We start from the raw sequence: 14,710 nt of genomic DNA on the forward strand, positions 1-14,710 counted from the left end.
AGTCCGTTAGTGGGCATGGTGTGTGGATGAAGTCTTTGGGAGTTTTGGCTGCCAAATAAAGACTTTATTGTTGTCATTCCTCCTTTCCCAAGCTCCCTCCCTCCCTCCCTCCTTCCTCCTCCCTCCCTCCCCTCCCTCCTCCTTCTCCTCCCTCCCTGCAATCTGCCCATCCCTCCCCCTAACCTAGCCTCCCCACCCCACTAGGATCTGGTAGAAGCAAAGTCAGGCAAACACAAGCGGGCAGGCACCACCGGGAGATCAGAACTTCTAGCTGGCTCTCTGCTGCCACAGCTCCACCGAAGGGTGGGGGAGGAAGAGGGGGAGCCTTGCCTGGGGAATAAACCCACAGCTCAGAGGAGAGGCAGGTGTGTGCAGGTAAGCCCAGTGGGGAGATGCGGGGGGGGAAAGACCCCTTCCTCCAGCAGGGTTCCTCCTGCTCTGTCCAGCTGATGTTACTGATCTGGTCTCTACGTCCTCCTTGCCTCCTTCCTTCCTCCCACCTTTTTGCCTTTCAAATGAGCTCCAGTTAGCCTTCCCCATTTCTTCTGCGCCCTCCTCCACTACCTTCTCTCCCTCATTCCGTGCCTACGTATTTGCCTGATGCAAAAGTCACACCTTCTGGGCGCCGATGTTTGCCGTCGCACAGGGAGTTAGGCTGCACACAGTGTTCCTACACCTCAGGTGTTTCTATGGAAACCCGACTCTAGAACCCATTTCTTTGCACCTTTCGCATACTGTCACGGGCCATCATGGGCGCACACGCGTCCCAGGGAGACCGCGCTTTCCCTGCACACTCACGTCAATACACACACAATATGAAGGTGTCCTGTCCGTCCCCTCTCTGACTGCATCCGACGTGCAGAGCTAAACCACATAGTGACTGGGTGCCAGCACACACACACACACACACACACACACACACACACTCAGTCTCTGTCTCTCTCGGTCTCTCTGTCTTGTCTCTCACCCTCTCACATGCCTCCCCAGCTGTAAGAGCAAAGAGAAAGTGGGTCTCCCACTGAGATAGCAGAGCCAAAAGAAAATCATGTGTCCTGAGTGAGGCCGAGCAGGGAGGAGATGAACCAGGGCAGGCGCTGGAAGGGTTGCTTCGTTCTTTAGAAATTAATTGGGTAGGAGGGAGAAAAAAAAAAGTGCCTTTCCAACTTGCACAGTGTCTTCCCAGTAGCTCTGAATTTCCCTCTCTGGTCCAAACCACTTGGCTTTTGGAAAGAAAGGGAAGAGAGCAACCCAACTTCTAAGCCTTGGAGGTCCTACTTCCCAGCTCTGGGGACAGTTCATTGATTTTTTTCTTCCCCCCTGTGGGCAGCCAGGGAAGATTTCTCTTTAAAGCAATTTCCAAATCATCCCAGGTTGGCGAGGGGTCCTTGTGGCAGAGGGCAAAAAGACGGTAATTCCTCCATCAGTCAGGGAGGGGGAGGCTGAAGTGGATAATTGAATGGGTCTCATTTCCTAGTAGGCTGGACCCCCTCCTCCACAACCCCCCCCACCACCACCTTATGCCTCTACAAAAGCAGAGAGAGTGCTGTCCCAGGACAGGTAGCGGTGGGCAGATCAGGGTTGCCAAATGTGGTCAATCTTCAAAATTACCTGTGGGGGAGGGGGAGCCTACTAAAAATATAGACCTATGGGATGGAACCCAGGAATCTACTGTTGTTTAATACTCGAGGGGATCCTAATGGTCAGCTAGGGTTTGAGCACCTGAATGAGGGGCCTGAGAGAGACCCATGCCTGGGCAGTGTTAGCTGGGCAGAAGGGCTGTGCGGTTTCCTGGACAAGGACCGCCGGTGGAGGACCTCCAGGGTGTCCTGAATGGGCCACCCTCTTCCGAGGAGTGGGAACATGCACCTGAAGGGACAGGGAAGATCTGCTGTGGGCCTCTTCCTTGCAAGCAGCGGCAACCATATCATAGGGAACCTTCCAGAAAGAGAGATCCCCCCCAAAATAGCTCCAAAGAGTTTATGTGTCCTCTCACTTGCTAATCTGCTTGAGCACTGCACTGGGCCCGTCCCCATCCCTTCTAGATCCCCTCTCCTCCTGCCCAACAGCTGTCTGTTCCCATGTGCTCAGAGGATGGGCTGAACACCAAGCTCTGCACTCCCCCTTCACCTCCCCGGTGGGCAGCCCCACTTATGGGGCATGTGAAGGAAGCACATCAAGGCTGGAAGAGGCCAAAAAAAGCCAGGTGCAAGAGGTTGGAAGGGGAAGTCATGGATCACAGGGGGCTCCAGGGCCTGCTGAAGAAGGGAGCCTGTGCCTTACCTGGCCAGCATCCCTTCACCTGCTCTAGAAAGACTTCAGGTGGGGTTAGTGAATTGGAAAGACAAAGTGAACCTTCCCCCGGGCGGCTGGGGAGCTTCTACGGTCTCCAAATAGTTGATTCTAAGGCCCAAGTGTGGTCTCACAGACCCCAAGGGAGGAGGTTGCTGGGTGTCTAAGAGCTGGGGGAAAGCCACCAGCCAGTACCCACCTGGGAGAATCCCTACCTTTGGGTAGAGGGCAGGGTTGCCCTCTGGCCAAGTTAAAGAGACCCCATTGCTTTGAAAAAATGTCAACAACAGCTTAACATTCACTGAGCACTCACTTTAAACACATTTACTTATTTAACCTTCAAAGCAATCTGCTAAGAAGGGGTTAATGTGCCCACGTTACAGATGAGGACACTGAAGGTTGGCAGAGGTGGGAGGTTTGCCCACGGTATCCAGCTGAGCAACCGAAGAGTTGCAGGGTTGAGACCCAGATCTAGATAGAAGTGCTGAAGGCATCAGACAGATTCTTCTAGGCTTTCTTCGGGGGGTGGAGATACCGGGAGAGGGAGGCAGAACGAAGGATACAGGGAGGCGACAGGCTGTCAGAGGAGGACCGCCATCCCGTCCCATTTTGTCCTTAGTCCCTTGGAATGGAAAACTTGCTCTTCTGGACTAGTGGCCTCAGACGAAAAAAACTTCATTCTGTTTACACTTTGCCTTGTGGTAGACGCTGGGGAGACAGATGGTCTCTCCATAATAGTGTTATATTTATTTTTAGTATTTGTTGATCTGTGGTTCATTTTAAAGTCGCTTATCACACTTGTTTCTGACAACAGCTGAGTGAGGAACAGAGGGATAGGGAAGACTTGTTATCCCCATTTTACAGGTGAGGAAACTGAGGCTGAGGACAGGGCCGCGTAACTAAGTAGCAGAAGATGGGCTGAGAATTCACAAAGCTCTCTCCCCAGCGCCCCAGTCAGGCTCCCCTGTATTCTGATTCACCCCCAGCTGCATCAATAGTGTATCGAACTCATCATGCCTCCACAGCCCTTTCCTTACCTGACGACCGCACAAGTCCACACAGCCCTACTTGGAGGCCTTAAAAGGGGTACAGGCAGCCTGAGCCTGTCTCACTCGTCTGTTGACAAATGATCACCTGATTCTCTTGACTTCGTCCTTCTGGGCTTCGGAAAGACAAAAGGGGAGCAGGATAGCTTTCAAATGTCTGAGTTTAGAACGGAAAGAAGGAAGCGAAGAAAGAGGGTCATCCCAATGGGCACAGCCCTGGGGCAGGGGGCACCCCCATTCTCCACGGCAGGGATGCTGGCTGGGTTAAGCCATGGAGGCTTAGGGATGACCAGCTAGGCAGGAAATCTGACAAGAAAAAAAAACTACCAATGAGTACAGTTGACCCTTAGAAAAACTCAAGGTTAGGGGTGCCAGTCTCTCCCCCACCGCTGCACAGTTGAAAATCGGCATGTAACTTTTGATTCCCCCAAAACTTAACTACTGATAGCCTACTGTTGACCAGGAGCTTCACCGATAACATCAACCAACAGTGGATAAACACATGCTTTGTATGCTGTATGTATTATATGCTGCATTCTGACGATGAAGTAAGCTAGAGAAAAGACCATGTTATTTTAAAACATCAGAAGGAAGAGAAAATACATTTACAGGGCTGTGCATATATATATTGAAAAACATCTGCGCATCAGCACACCCGCGCAGTCCAAACCCGTGTTGCTCAAGAGTCGACCGTAGCGTGGAGTAAACCTTCTTCTGTCAGGCCAACCTGACTTCCAGGCCGACCCCAATCCCACACTCTCCACGCAAAGCCAACTACCCTTAAACTCGCTCTTACTGACTTGGCAAACCCACGCGAACCTCAACCCAGCCCTGCCCTGCGTCTCAACATTAGTCCTGGGTTTCAAGCCTTAACTGAATGAATTCAGGAGCTAGGTAGGGATGCGGGCTATCTCACTTTAAAAATCAGAGCTTCCCTAGAGAACCTGCTCTTTTATAAACAAACAGATGAATATGTGAAACCCCTGCCACTTGTAGAGATTGTAATGTTCTACGACATGCCTGCGTGTGTGTGATTTCATTTCGTCCCCACACACATGAGGAGCTTGGGGCCTGGGGAGGAGGGTCCGAGCCAGGAGTCAAGCCCAGATCTCCAATACTTGGAACCGAAATTCCAAATGAGAACTCTCGTAGGAAATATTCTTAACTGGAGAGAGTGAATGTTGGGCTGGGCTTTGCCCCCGTGAAGCAGCAGGTCTCTGAGAGCCCGTGCCCAGAACAGCGGGAGGTTAGGGCTTGTAGCTGGTTAACAGGCGCCCATTGACTAAGCAGTGAACACAGCCCAGCAGAACGCTGCGAAACGCCCAGAACGCTGGGGCGGTGTGCTTGCAAAAGCATACGAAATTTAAAAATCACGCACGCTTATGACCCACCCTAAGGGAGTTTTTGATTGGACAGAAGGCTCTGGAAGGCAGGAACATAAGAAAGTGTGACTTCGGGCTTTGTTGGGGGTTGGGGGGGCGGGTTATGACTCCCTTGGAGTCTAGGGACCTCCACCCTGCCACACAGATTCTGCTTAGGGGGATGTAAGACATCGCTGTGTATTGCCGGGGCAATGGCTGAGCTGTCGGGACCTCCCCCTCTGGACAGTTAGGCTCCAACAGGAAGAGGCGTTGCCTAAAGAGAAAAGCCTTAGAAATGAGCTCTGTTTTCTCAAGAAAGAAGCATGGGCGCGCGCGTGCACACACACACACACACACACACACACACACACACACAGAGTGGTTGAGCCGTGGGGCTAAGAGAAGGGTTGCTGAACAGATCCATCCAGTGTTTCTCCACAGAACAGGCACAGAGAACTTTTCCTCTAAAACCTCCTAATGGCTCTGAGAAGAGCGGTCTTTGCTGGAAGCTCTGGACCAGCTTTATTTGCATGACTCGGGGCCCAGTACCTGGTAGACGCTTTGGGTGACAAGGGCAAGGAGGGGAAATAGGGAGCCCCACGCAGCCAGTGCTGGGAAGCCTTTTGCTTATTTCCAGCTTCCAGGTAATTGGAAAATAAAGACGTGTCAAAACAAAAAGGGTCACGAAATTGGGGGCTTTAAAAAATGTTTGTTTTTAGCATACAGACCCTTGAACCACCCCCTTGAAATGCATAGGACTGTGCTATTTTCAAGAAAAGCACAGGGCTAGTAAACTGTTAATTCATAAATCATCAGTCAATAAGGGGTACGGGCCCCGGCAGCAAGACTCAAGTTCAGTTTACAATGAATGTCTTCTCTTTCCAGTCCTTTGGGGACTGTTGGATCCTCAGCTGGAGCTAACGTCAAGAATCTAACTGTGGGGTTCTTTGCGGTAGGAGGCCCGGGGAAATGGCCCCCGTGGACCCCCTTGGAGGAGCCTGCCTGGGGAGAGACCCCTCTGGACGGAGGTGGAGGGCAACAGAGGCTGCAGGGCAATCTCTTGCCTCCTTCCTGCTCATCTGTCTTCCCTCCCTCCCTCATTCCCTTCCTGTCCTCCTTCCTTCCCCCTCCCTTTACCCCCCTCCCATTCTCAGTGTACTATGTAAGGACACGCACGCACGCACATGGCATGTGGACCATACACGTAGGTGTATGGTGCAGAGAGGGGAGCGTGTGTGTGTGTGCGTATGAGAGAGAGAGCAGACTAGGTGTCCTGTATGTGTGTGTGTGTGTGTGTGTGAAAGGTGAAGGGAGACACCCTCCGCCCCTCAGGGTTGAGCTCTGCCCTCTCTCCCTCTCTCCTATTTCTTGTCACCCTCGGTGCCTCCTGAGCACCTGGCCCAGGACGAAGCAGCTGGTGCCAGGCTTCTATCATCTTCCTTTGAGCAAAGCCAGCAAGAAGCATGCAAGGGAGGAGTCTAAGCTGATGCGGGCTCAGAGGAAAGACAGCACGAGGCCTGGAACAGATGCAGGGATCCCAGGGTCCAGATGCAGCTGGGGACACTCTGCGGCCCGCTCTAGCTCAGAGGACCCCAGCAAGCCTGTCCCCCGTGCCCCAGACCCCAGAAGGGGAGGGACAGACCACCGCGTTGTGAGGAATCAGCAAGGAGGGCCTGGGGAAGCAGTGTGGGAACCGGGACCCTGGCTGCAGACCAGAGGGGAGTGTCCTACGGCTGATGGCCCTGTGGAGGGGAGGGAACAGGAAACCCCTCCCTGCCCCCTTCCCAGCCAGGGGAGGGGAGGAAGCCCGTGGGAGCTGCCACTTTCTGTCTGCAGCCCGGGTCTATTGCTTTTTCTCCAGCTTAATTCAACGCAAACCACGTGACTCCCTCTGAAGGGTCATCAGAGCCACTGGGAGCACAACCCCCAAATATCCTTCAGTGACCTACTCCGCTATGTCACAGAGGCTAGCGGGAAGTTCTTCTTCATATCCTGTCTCAAAACCACCAACTCCAGTGGATATGGGGGCAGCAGTATCATGTCCGAAGAAATGAAAGTGATTTCCCCACAGCTTTTGATCCCTTCCCTGTTTATTTTCATAGGAGCCTCCACATCTGGGGAGAAATTCTTGGTATGCCTCCTGCTGGCAAAGACCAGCGCTGAGCACAGGGGTTAAGGAGTGAGCAGGGGCAGACACAAGATACAAGCGTGTCTACAGCACTTTCCTTCCTTTCCAGGACCTCCACGAGCCCTGCTCTGGAAGGCAGGAGACCTGGGTCTTTGTCCTGGGCTTGCTGTTAAACAGCTTCCTGCCCTTGCTTGGCAAGCCGCTTCTTCCCTCCAGTGCTTAATTTTTGTAAACAGTGGAGTCTGGGCTTGATTGGTGGATTTCAAACCATTTTTAGCAACGCAACTCTTCTTTCAAATACGCGCTTTGGCCAGTCCTCGATACATAACAGATTTGAAAACAAAGGGACTGCTCGGGTTGGCACGGGAGGGGGGGGGGGGGGGGGGTGAGGTGGGGTGCCTCAGATCCGCCCACTCGGTCTCCCTCCCTTGGGGGTGCTCCACAGAAATAGAGGCACAGTTTGAACACCACTGGATTACGGGATCTCTAAGGACCCTTGCAGATGGAACACTTAGGACTCTATGTTTCCTAACATCCCTCTTACAGGAACAGGGATGATTTTCTCCTGCTGCAGATAGGGAGACCGAGTGCTAGAGAGGTTAGGGTTAGGGTTAAGGTTAGGGGTTAGGGGTAGGTTAGGGTTAAGGTCTCCAGCAAGCCCCAGAGCTCCCGATTCACAGCCAACGTGCTTTCTGTAAGGATGGCTCACCCTTGCCAGAGCAGGCTTAACACACTGAGCAGCTAGGCCTCTGGGCCAGGGGCCTGGACCCTCAAGCCCTTGTTATTTTCCCATCTGCTGGATACGGGCGAATGAAGAGTGCTTCTACAGGTCCCTCCCGCAGCCCCCCTGGCACCCATCCTGGCCAACTCTAGCCACCAACACGGGGCCCCTGACTATGGAGGCCCAGATGGCTAATGATCTCGTGTGTCTCCTCCCTGCAGGTACATCACCTGGATCATGAGGTCATCCCTCTGCTGGATCCTCCCACTTCTCCTCATCTTGGCCTCAGTGGCCCAAGGCCAGCTGACAAGACGCCCCAGACCTAGGCCCAGGCCCCGGCCCAGACCCGGGCCCACACCCGGCTTTGTTCAGCCCCATGAGCCATCAGAGCCTACAGACCTGCCCCCTCCCCTCCCACCAGGCCCTCCATCCATCTTCCCTGACTGCCCCCGGGAATGCTACTGCCCCTCTGACTTCCCTTCTGCCCTCTACTGTGACAGCCGCAACCTTCGAAAGGTCCCCGTCATCCCGGCCCGCATCCATTACCTCTATCTCCAGAACAACTTCATAACTGAGCTCCCAGTGGAGTCCTTCCAGAACGCCACGGGCCTGAGGTGGATCAACCTGGATAACAACCGAATTCGCAAGATAGACCAGAAGGTACTGGAGAAACTACCCAGTCTGGTTTTCCTCTACATGGAGAAGAACCAGCTCGAAGAGGTGCCGTCAGCCCTGCCCCGGAACCTGGAGCAGCTGAGGCTGAGCCGGAACCAGATCTCCAGAATCCCACCCGGCGTCTTCAGCAAGCTAGAGAGCCTGCTGCTCCTGGATCTCCAACACAACAAGCTGAGTGATGGCGTCTTCAAGCCCGACACCTTCCAGGGCCTCAAGAACCTCATGCAACTCAACCTGGCCCACAACATCCTGAGAAAGATGCCACCCAAGGTCCCCGCGGCCATCCACCAGCTCTACCTGGACAGCAACAGGATCGAGACCATCCCTAATGGATACTTCAAGGGCTTCCCCAACCTCGCCTTCATTCGCCTTAACTACAACAGGCTGTCAGACAGAGGGCTGCCCAAGAACTCCTTCAACATCTCCAATCTGCTCGTGCTCCACCTGTCCCACAACAAGATCAGCAGCGTGCCCGCCATCAGCAACAATCTGGAGCACCTGTACCTCAACAACAACAGCATAGAGAGTGAGTGGGGGTGGGGCGGGGCCGCGGCCACGGCCACGGCCACAGCCAGGGAAGGGGAGGTTCTTATTGCCTCAACCCTTTCTTGGGAGCACTGGGGGGAGGAGGTGGAGCCAAAAAGCACCCGACTTGGCACTGGACTTCAAATCTTGACCGTGTCACTTACTATCTGTATGACCTTGAAGAGAGAGGTCAGCTCTACAGAAGTTTTCTCATCTGTAAAGTGAGAATGGGAATAGTACCTTCTGTCACAAAGTCGATATGAGGATTTGGTAGGTTAACATCACGTGCCTAGAGTACCACGCTTGGAGGGTAACAGCTTGTCTTCCTCTGTCCCTTCTCGTTAGCCCCAGCTCCTCTGCCCTCCGGATCTACAGGTGGTAGGGTTGACACGGGACAGAGTCATGGACATTCTCATGAAAGCGGAACGGTGACATTTAAATGCCTGCCCTGAAATGTCCTGGGCCTGTCTGCCGCAGAAGCTGTGATAGCAAGACTGAAACGAGGTTTAGAAGAATCTCTTGAAGATGTACACAGACTGGCAGCCGCATACTCAGGATAGGCAGCTGGCAAAAAAAAAAAAAAAAAAAAGTGGCAGCCAGAGAAACATGTCAGTGTGAAGGCTCTTTCTGAATCTATCTGGAAGGCTGGACTATTTAGTCATATAAGATAGTACATTCCAGGCAGAATTTGCCTCAGCTGCACTTCTAGGATCCTGGGCTTTGGATAAAAATCACAGCCCAGAAGAAGAGGCTGGAAGTCCCAGTTTTGCTTCGATCAAAAATGTCAGGTCTGAGTAGAGCCATCAACAGAAAGCTTTAAGAACAAGGGAGAATCCCATCTGGTCCTTGAATAAACCCAGGCTACATCCATACCAGGAACGCAGCAGCTATAGGATGAAGGGGACCGAGGGAAAAGGGACGTAGCCCCGAAATCATATCAGCAATCCTTAGTTTCCGAGCCCAAGAATGAGAGGGAGATCGTTGAATTTCGACAATCTTGAAACAAATGAATGGGAGACCAGTCTCATTCACTCATCTGGAATAATTACAGAAAGTGGGGGAGGGCTTTCTTTTTTAAGTTTATTTATTTTGAGAGAGAAAGAGAGTGAACATAAGTGGGGGAGAGGCAGAGCGAGGGGGAGAGAGAGAATCCCAGGCAGGCTCATGAACCATGAGGTCACGGCCTGAGCCGAAGTCTGCCGCTCACCCGACTGAGCCACCCAGGTACCGCTAGGGGAGGGCTTTTGCAAAGGTTGCAAAAAAACAAATTCAGGAAAGGGGGAAACTCTAATTTTATCCTGCAGGTAGTAAGCTGATGGCATGTATTACCCCCAGAACGCTAGATGGGTTGGGAAAACAGGCAGAAAGAATACTTCAATAAAGGGCTCACAGGTTTCTATCGGGTTATGGAAGAGCAGGCGGCTAGCAGATAACCAGCCTTTTGAGGCTGAAGTCCAAAAAATCACACCCCCTCCACAGGTACCCCTTACCCCCAGCCTGTCTCCCGTGTCGCTGACAGACAGAATGGGTGGAGTGAGCCCTGGGTCAGTGTGATAACCGCGTTCTCAACAATGATCTTAATGCTGCCACCTGCCCCGTCCTTTCCAGTGTGCAAAATGCCTTCACCGGCATTCTCTCATCGGAGGTGAGGGGCAGGTACCACTGTCCCCATTTCGCAGATTTTTAAATTTTTTTTAACGTTTATTTATTTTTTGAGACAGAGAGAGACAGAGCATGAACAGGGGAGGGGCAGAGAGAGAGGGAGACACAGAATCTGAAACAGGCTCCAGGCTCTGAGCTGTCAGCACAGAGCCCGACGCGGGGCTTGAACTCACGGACCGTGAGATCATGACCTGGGCTGAAGTCAGATGCATAACCTACCAAGCCACCCAGGCGCCCCCCATTTCGCAGATTTGAACGAAATGTCAGGGTGGTAAGGTGACAGGCCAAAGTCACAGCGGTCATAGGAATAAAACCCACCTCTGTCGGGGCTCTTTCTGCTACTCTGATGAGGAATTGAGAGGAAGAAGGAAACCAACATCAGCAACAATGATGCTGACCCCACAGATGATGATGAAAGAGGCAAGGTTTAGGGAGAATAAGAAATTCATTTGGAAGGTGACATTATCTGATGTCATCTGAGCAGAGGTGGAATCTCGTTTTCCATTGGAAAGCCGACCACAGCGTGGCCACTGCTTACCTGCCCAGCTTATCGCCCTGGCACATCTCATCGTGCTATTTACTACTCCCGGATGTCGGATGTCGCCGTGAGCTTTGCGGCCTCTGCAACTCTATCAGAATAGGTCACTCTATCAGAACACCATCCCCCAGGTCTCCACCTGCTGTGGTCCCACCCACGTGTGAAGGTCCAGCTCGCAGTTTACTTCTTCCAGGACTCTGCAGAGTGAATTTCCACTGACAGTGGTTGATCGATTCTGACTTAGTTCGTTCTGCAAATGAATAGAGTAAACCCATGCACCCAAGGTCACGGCTCCCCAAGGTCAGCCAATCCCAGAGAAGAGAACTCAAATTCTTTTTTATTCTGTTTTATTCTTTTTATTTTTGAGAGTGGGGGGAGGGGGTGGAGAGGGAGGGGCGGGGAGAGATGGACAGATCTGAAGCAGACTCCCCACGCTGACAGCGGCCAGCCCGGGTTCTTATCCTCGGCCGTCCTTCCCCTCTTCCTTGCTCGTGTTTGCCTCCAGCCCCGTGTGTCCCAACCCCCCACCCACCTCGCTGGCTGACTTCTCCCTTCTTCCTCCACAGAGATCAATGGGACCCAGATTTGCCCCAACAATCTAGTCGCCTTCCATGACTTCTCCTCGGATCTGGAGAACGTGCCACACCTGCGCTACCTGAGGCTGGACGGGAACCACCTGAAGCCGCCCATCCCACTGGACCTCATGATGTGCTTCCGCCTGCTGCAATCCGTGGTCATTTAGGCCTTACGCTGCCCCTGGGTCTCCTCTGAGCGCACTTGAATGCTAGTGGCCCACGTGCCGGTGCCCACCATTCGTTTTCTCTTTGTTTCTTGCTCCCAGCTTTGCCTTTCTCGTCCCACCTTCCTGAGGCAGGGCCTAGCCAACACACGCCGCTGCACCCGCGGCTTCTACAGCAAGACGTCTAAGGGCTAGATGGGGTTCACCCCGCTCACAGACACCCACAGCACACCCAAACCTCTAGCCCCAGGAGCTAAAGACTTCACATCCTCTTCTGTCCTCCTCCTCCCTGTCACTGCTGGGTAAGTCCGGGCCATGGACTGACGTCGGAACTTGGTCCTGGCCAAAGCAAGCCGAAGACGGTCGGGAGGAGCCCAGAGGTGAGGTTCGGCAAGTCCTGCTGGAGACGCCGCCATGATGGACAGCTCCGGCCCCAGAAGGCCCCTTAGCCAAGGATCCCGCCTTCTAACACTGCCACCCCACCTCCCTGCCCACTGGCACCACACACATCGTGCTGGCTCTTTACCGCCTGTGTTCTCCAGCAAGGAAATGCAAGGGAATGGCCGAAGGAAGGCAGAGGGTCGGGGTTCCTGCAAGGATCCACATCTGGCAGTCTCTTCACAGGGAGAGCTGGGGCTCTCCTCAGCACACACCCTTCTGGCTGGGCCTCGCTCTTTCCAGAGGAAGGACAGGGAGGAACAGCCCAGGAAAGTAGCTTTAAGAACTAGGTATCGGCCAGCGGGCGAGGGGAGGGAGTCAAGAGCCCTGGGGTTGGGCCCTTGTGGGTGCAGATGGTCCCACAGCCCCTTGCCCGTCTAGACATGAGGCTAGGCCTCGGGCAACACAGTGTCCACAGGGAAGGGTGCAGAGTCACTAGCCCTGCCCCGCCATCTGTTCTCGATCAGTGTGGACGGCCCAAACCTCTCCAAAGCCCGGAAGCAGTTCACGAGAAAGTGTTCTGGGAGAGGCGGAGCACCTGGAAATCTCCCAGAAGCCTCCTCCACAAGTTCAAATTGGCTTCCCCCTCTAAGGCAGACGCATCAGTGACACCTGGTGGCTGGTACAGGTCACAGCTGGCTCCCGTCTTCCCCCTCGCCTCTCTCTGGGGTGGTTTCACCAAGTCAAGGAGCCGGCCTCAGGTTCCAACTTGAAGAGCCAGGGGGGGAGTGCACAGTCTCCCTCTCCTCTGGGATGCAAAGGGCGCGAAGGTACAGAGGCCTTGAGGCCAGGGGCTGATTCCTATCGTGGGTGAGCACAAGTGGGAACCTTCAGGAACGCAGGTGAGGATATGACTCGTTCCTGTTTGCTGTCTGACCTTGCCGGCCCCTTCTGCCCTCAGTCCCCACATCTGCGCGCCGAGGCCTCTCCAGCATTCATGCTCTAGTCTGCAGCTCCACTCTTTAAACCATGCTCTAATTATCTAATATTATCCCCTTTCCCTTGCAGTAATTTATTCCCTACCTGGACTGTCTCTCCCCTCACAGTTCCCCACCCTCCCTGCCCGGGCCAAGTGAGGGGCTTGACCGGCCTCCAAGCAGAGCCTGGACCCCACAGGACCTGCTCCCATCCCCTGTCCCTTCCGCCCTCCAGGGGACGCGGCCCCTCTACAGCTCCCTAGTGTATATGTTGGTGGAGGTGAATGTTCTAGAAATAAGTAAGACACCGTGCCCACCCAGTTGCAGAGATGTTTCAGAAATTGGATCAAGCCGGGTCCTTAACTTCAAGAAATTCCCATTGTACTTGATCTCGTCTTTCTCTCTTGCTCATTTACGGAAAACGGGGCCCATTTCATCATAGCCTCCCCCCGCCGTGCCCCCCACCCCTGCTGTGCTCCCATGTAACTGCCTCATTCTTCCTAGCTGCAGCTGGTTTCTCCAAGGCTCCTGCTTAAAGTCAGTATATCACTGTGGCTATAAGCAAGCTCATGCTAAGCCTGGATAAGCCCCCCTTCTGCACCTTCACACCTTGCAAACCTCAGCCCCTCACATGGGGCCCTCAGGGGGAGCACAGCTCCTGTGGTTCCCCTGAGGGCAGGGGTCCTTTCTGGTCCCGCAAACCTAAACTGTTTCGCTCCAGCAGCAACACAATCGGCATCATCCCATCGGCCCGTCTAGATTAAGTCTGCTTCCTCCGTTGCTCCCTGCAGCTGTAAGCCAGAAGGGATTTCCCTAGGATTTGAGGAAGCCCCTCCTCCACACACAAGTTCATTCTTTCGGTGCCGTTGACATCTACGCGTCCAGGTGTGTAAGTAGGTGTGTAGGTTACTCTACATAGATCTGTTCTTTCTCCAAAACCATGTTAACTTTGTGAAACAACTTCTACATCCCAACACGCTTCACAGCAGAGGAAATAAAGTGATATGAAAAATATCCTGCTTGAACTTGACAGTGTGAACACGTCAAGAGCGCCTTGGAGCTATCTTGCCACCCTTCTCCTCCCACCGCCCACCTCTTACCTGCTCTAAGGAGATGATGGGTGGAGAAAGGATCTGATTCCTAAGAAACTCTGAGAAAACCATTCCGACGCCTTCTCTCGGCAAATTTCTCCCAAACTCACAACGGTCAGAAAACACTATTCCTAAAGTCAGATCGGCGATCTGAGAGTTACATTTGAAGCCCAAAGGCTTGGATTCTTTCAACCCGCAGATATCAAATTGTTGGGGGTCTCCCACAGGCTCATTACTGAGCCAGATACCGAAAGACACAAAACAGGCACCGTTCCTGACCAAGGAAAACTTCCGGTTTAGTTGCGGAGATGTAGTTAACAAACACGGAAGAGTGGCAAAGCTATATCAAGGGCCGAGAAGAAAGATTCTACAGGCCACGCAGAAGGGCAAGAACCGGGTGCCCAGAAATCTGCCTTCAGGTAGAAGGTCGATTTCAGAAGTGGGTTCGGGATCCTCCCGGCCTACACCATTTTCTTTAGGCCGAAAACTGCCAGATACTGCCTCACCCCTTAATACCTGCTTTAGTTCAGTGGACATCGACTATGTGCAAGGTTCCCAGCTCAGAATTAAGGGTAGGCCA

The 14,710-nt window shown here is 53.4% G+C and overlaps 1 protein-coding gene across 2 annotated transcripts; it reads left to right on the forward strand.

Annotated features, from left to right (window-relative positions):
* The first annotated feature begins 207 nt into the window (after positions 1-207).
* On the forward strand, positions 208-14,053 carry PRELP (proline and arginine rich end leucine rich repeat protein). Of its 2 annotated transcripts, none has more exons than XM_040462329.1 (3): positions 208-375; positions 7,767-8,746; positions 11,512-14,053. In XM_040462329.1, exons 2-3 carry the CDS (start codon positions 7,783-7,785, stop codon positions 11,685-11,687), a joined length of 1,140 nt encoding a protein of 379 aa, XP_040318263.1. In that variant the 5' UTR covers positions 208-375; positions 7,767-7,782; the 3' UTR covers positions 11,688-14,053. The 2 variants fall into 2 exon arrangements, with proteins under 2 accessions (XP_040318263.1, XP_040318264.1); XM_040462330.1 differs by having other exon boundaries at positions 208-365.
* The last annotated feature ends 657 nt before the right edge of the window (positions 14,054-14,710 follow it).

The sequence above is a fragment of the Herpailurus yagouaroundi genome, unplaced genomic scaffold, assembly GCF_014898765.1.
Source record: "Herpailurus yagouaroundi ecotype Mexico unplaced genomic scaffold, PumYag 308, whole genome shotgun sequence".
NCBI classification, from domain to species: Eukaryota; Metazoa; Chordata; class Mammalia; order Carnivora; family Felidae; genus Herpailurus; species Herpailurus yagouaroundi.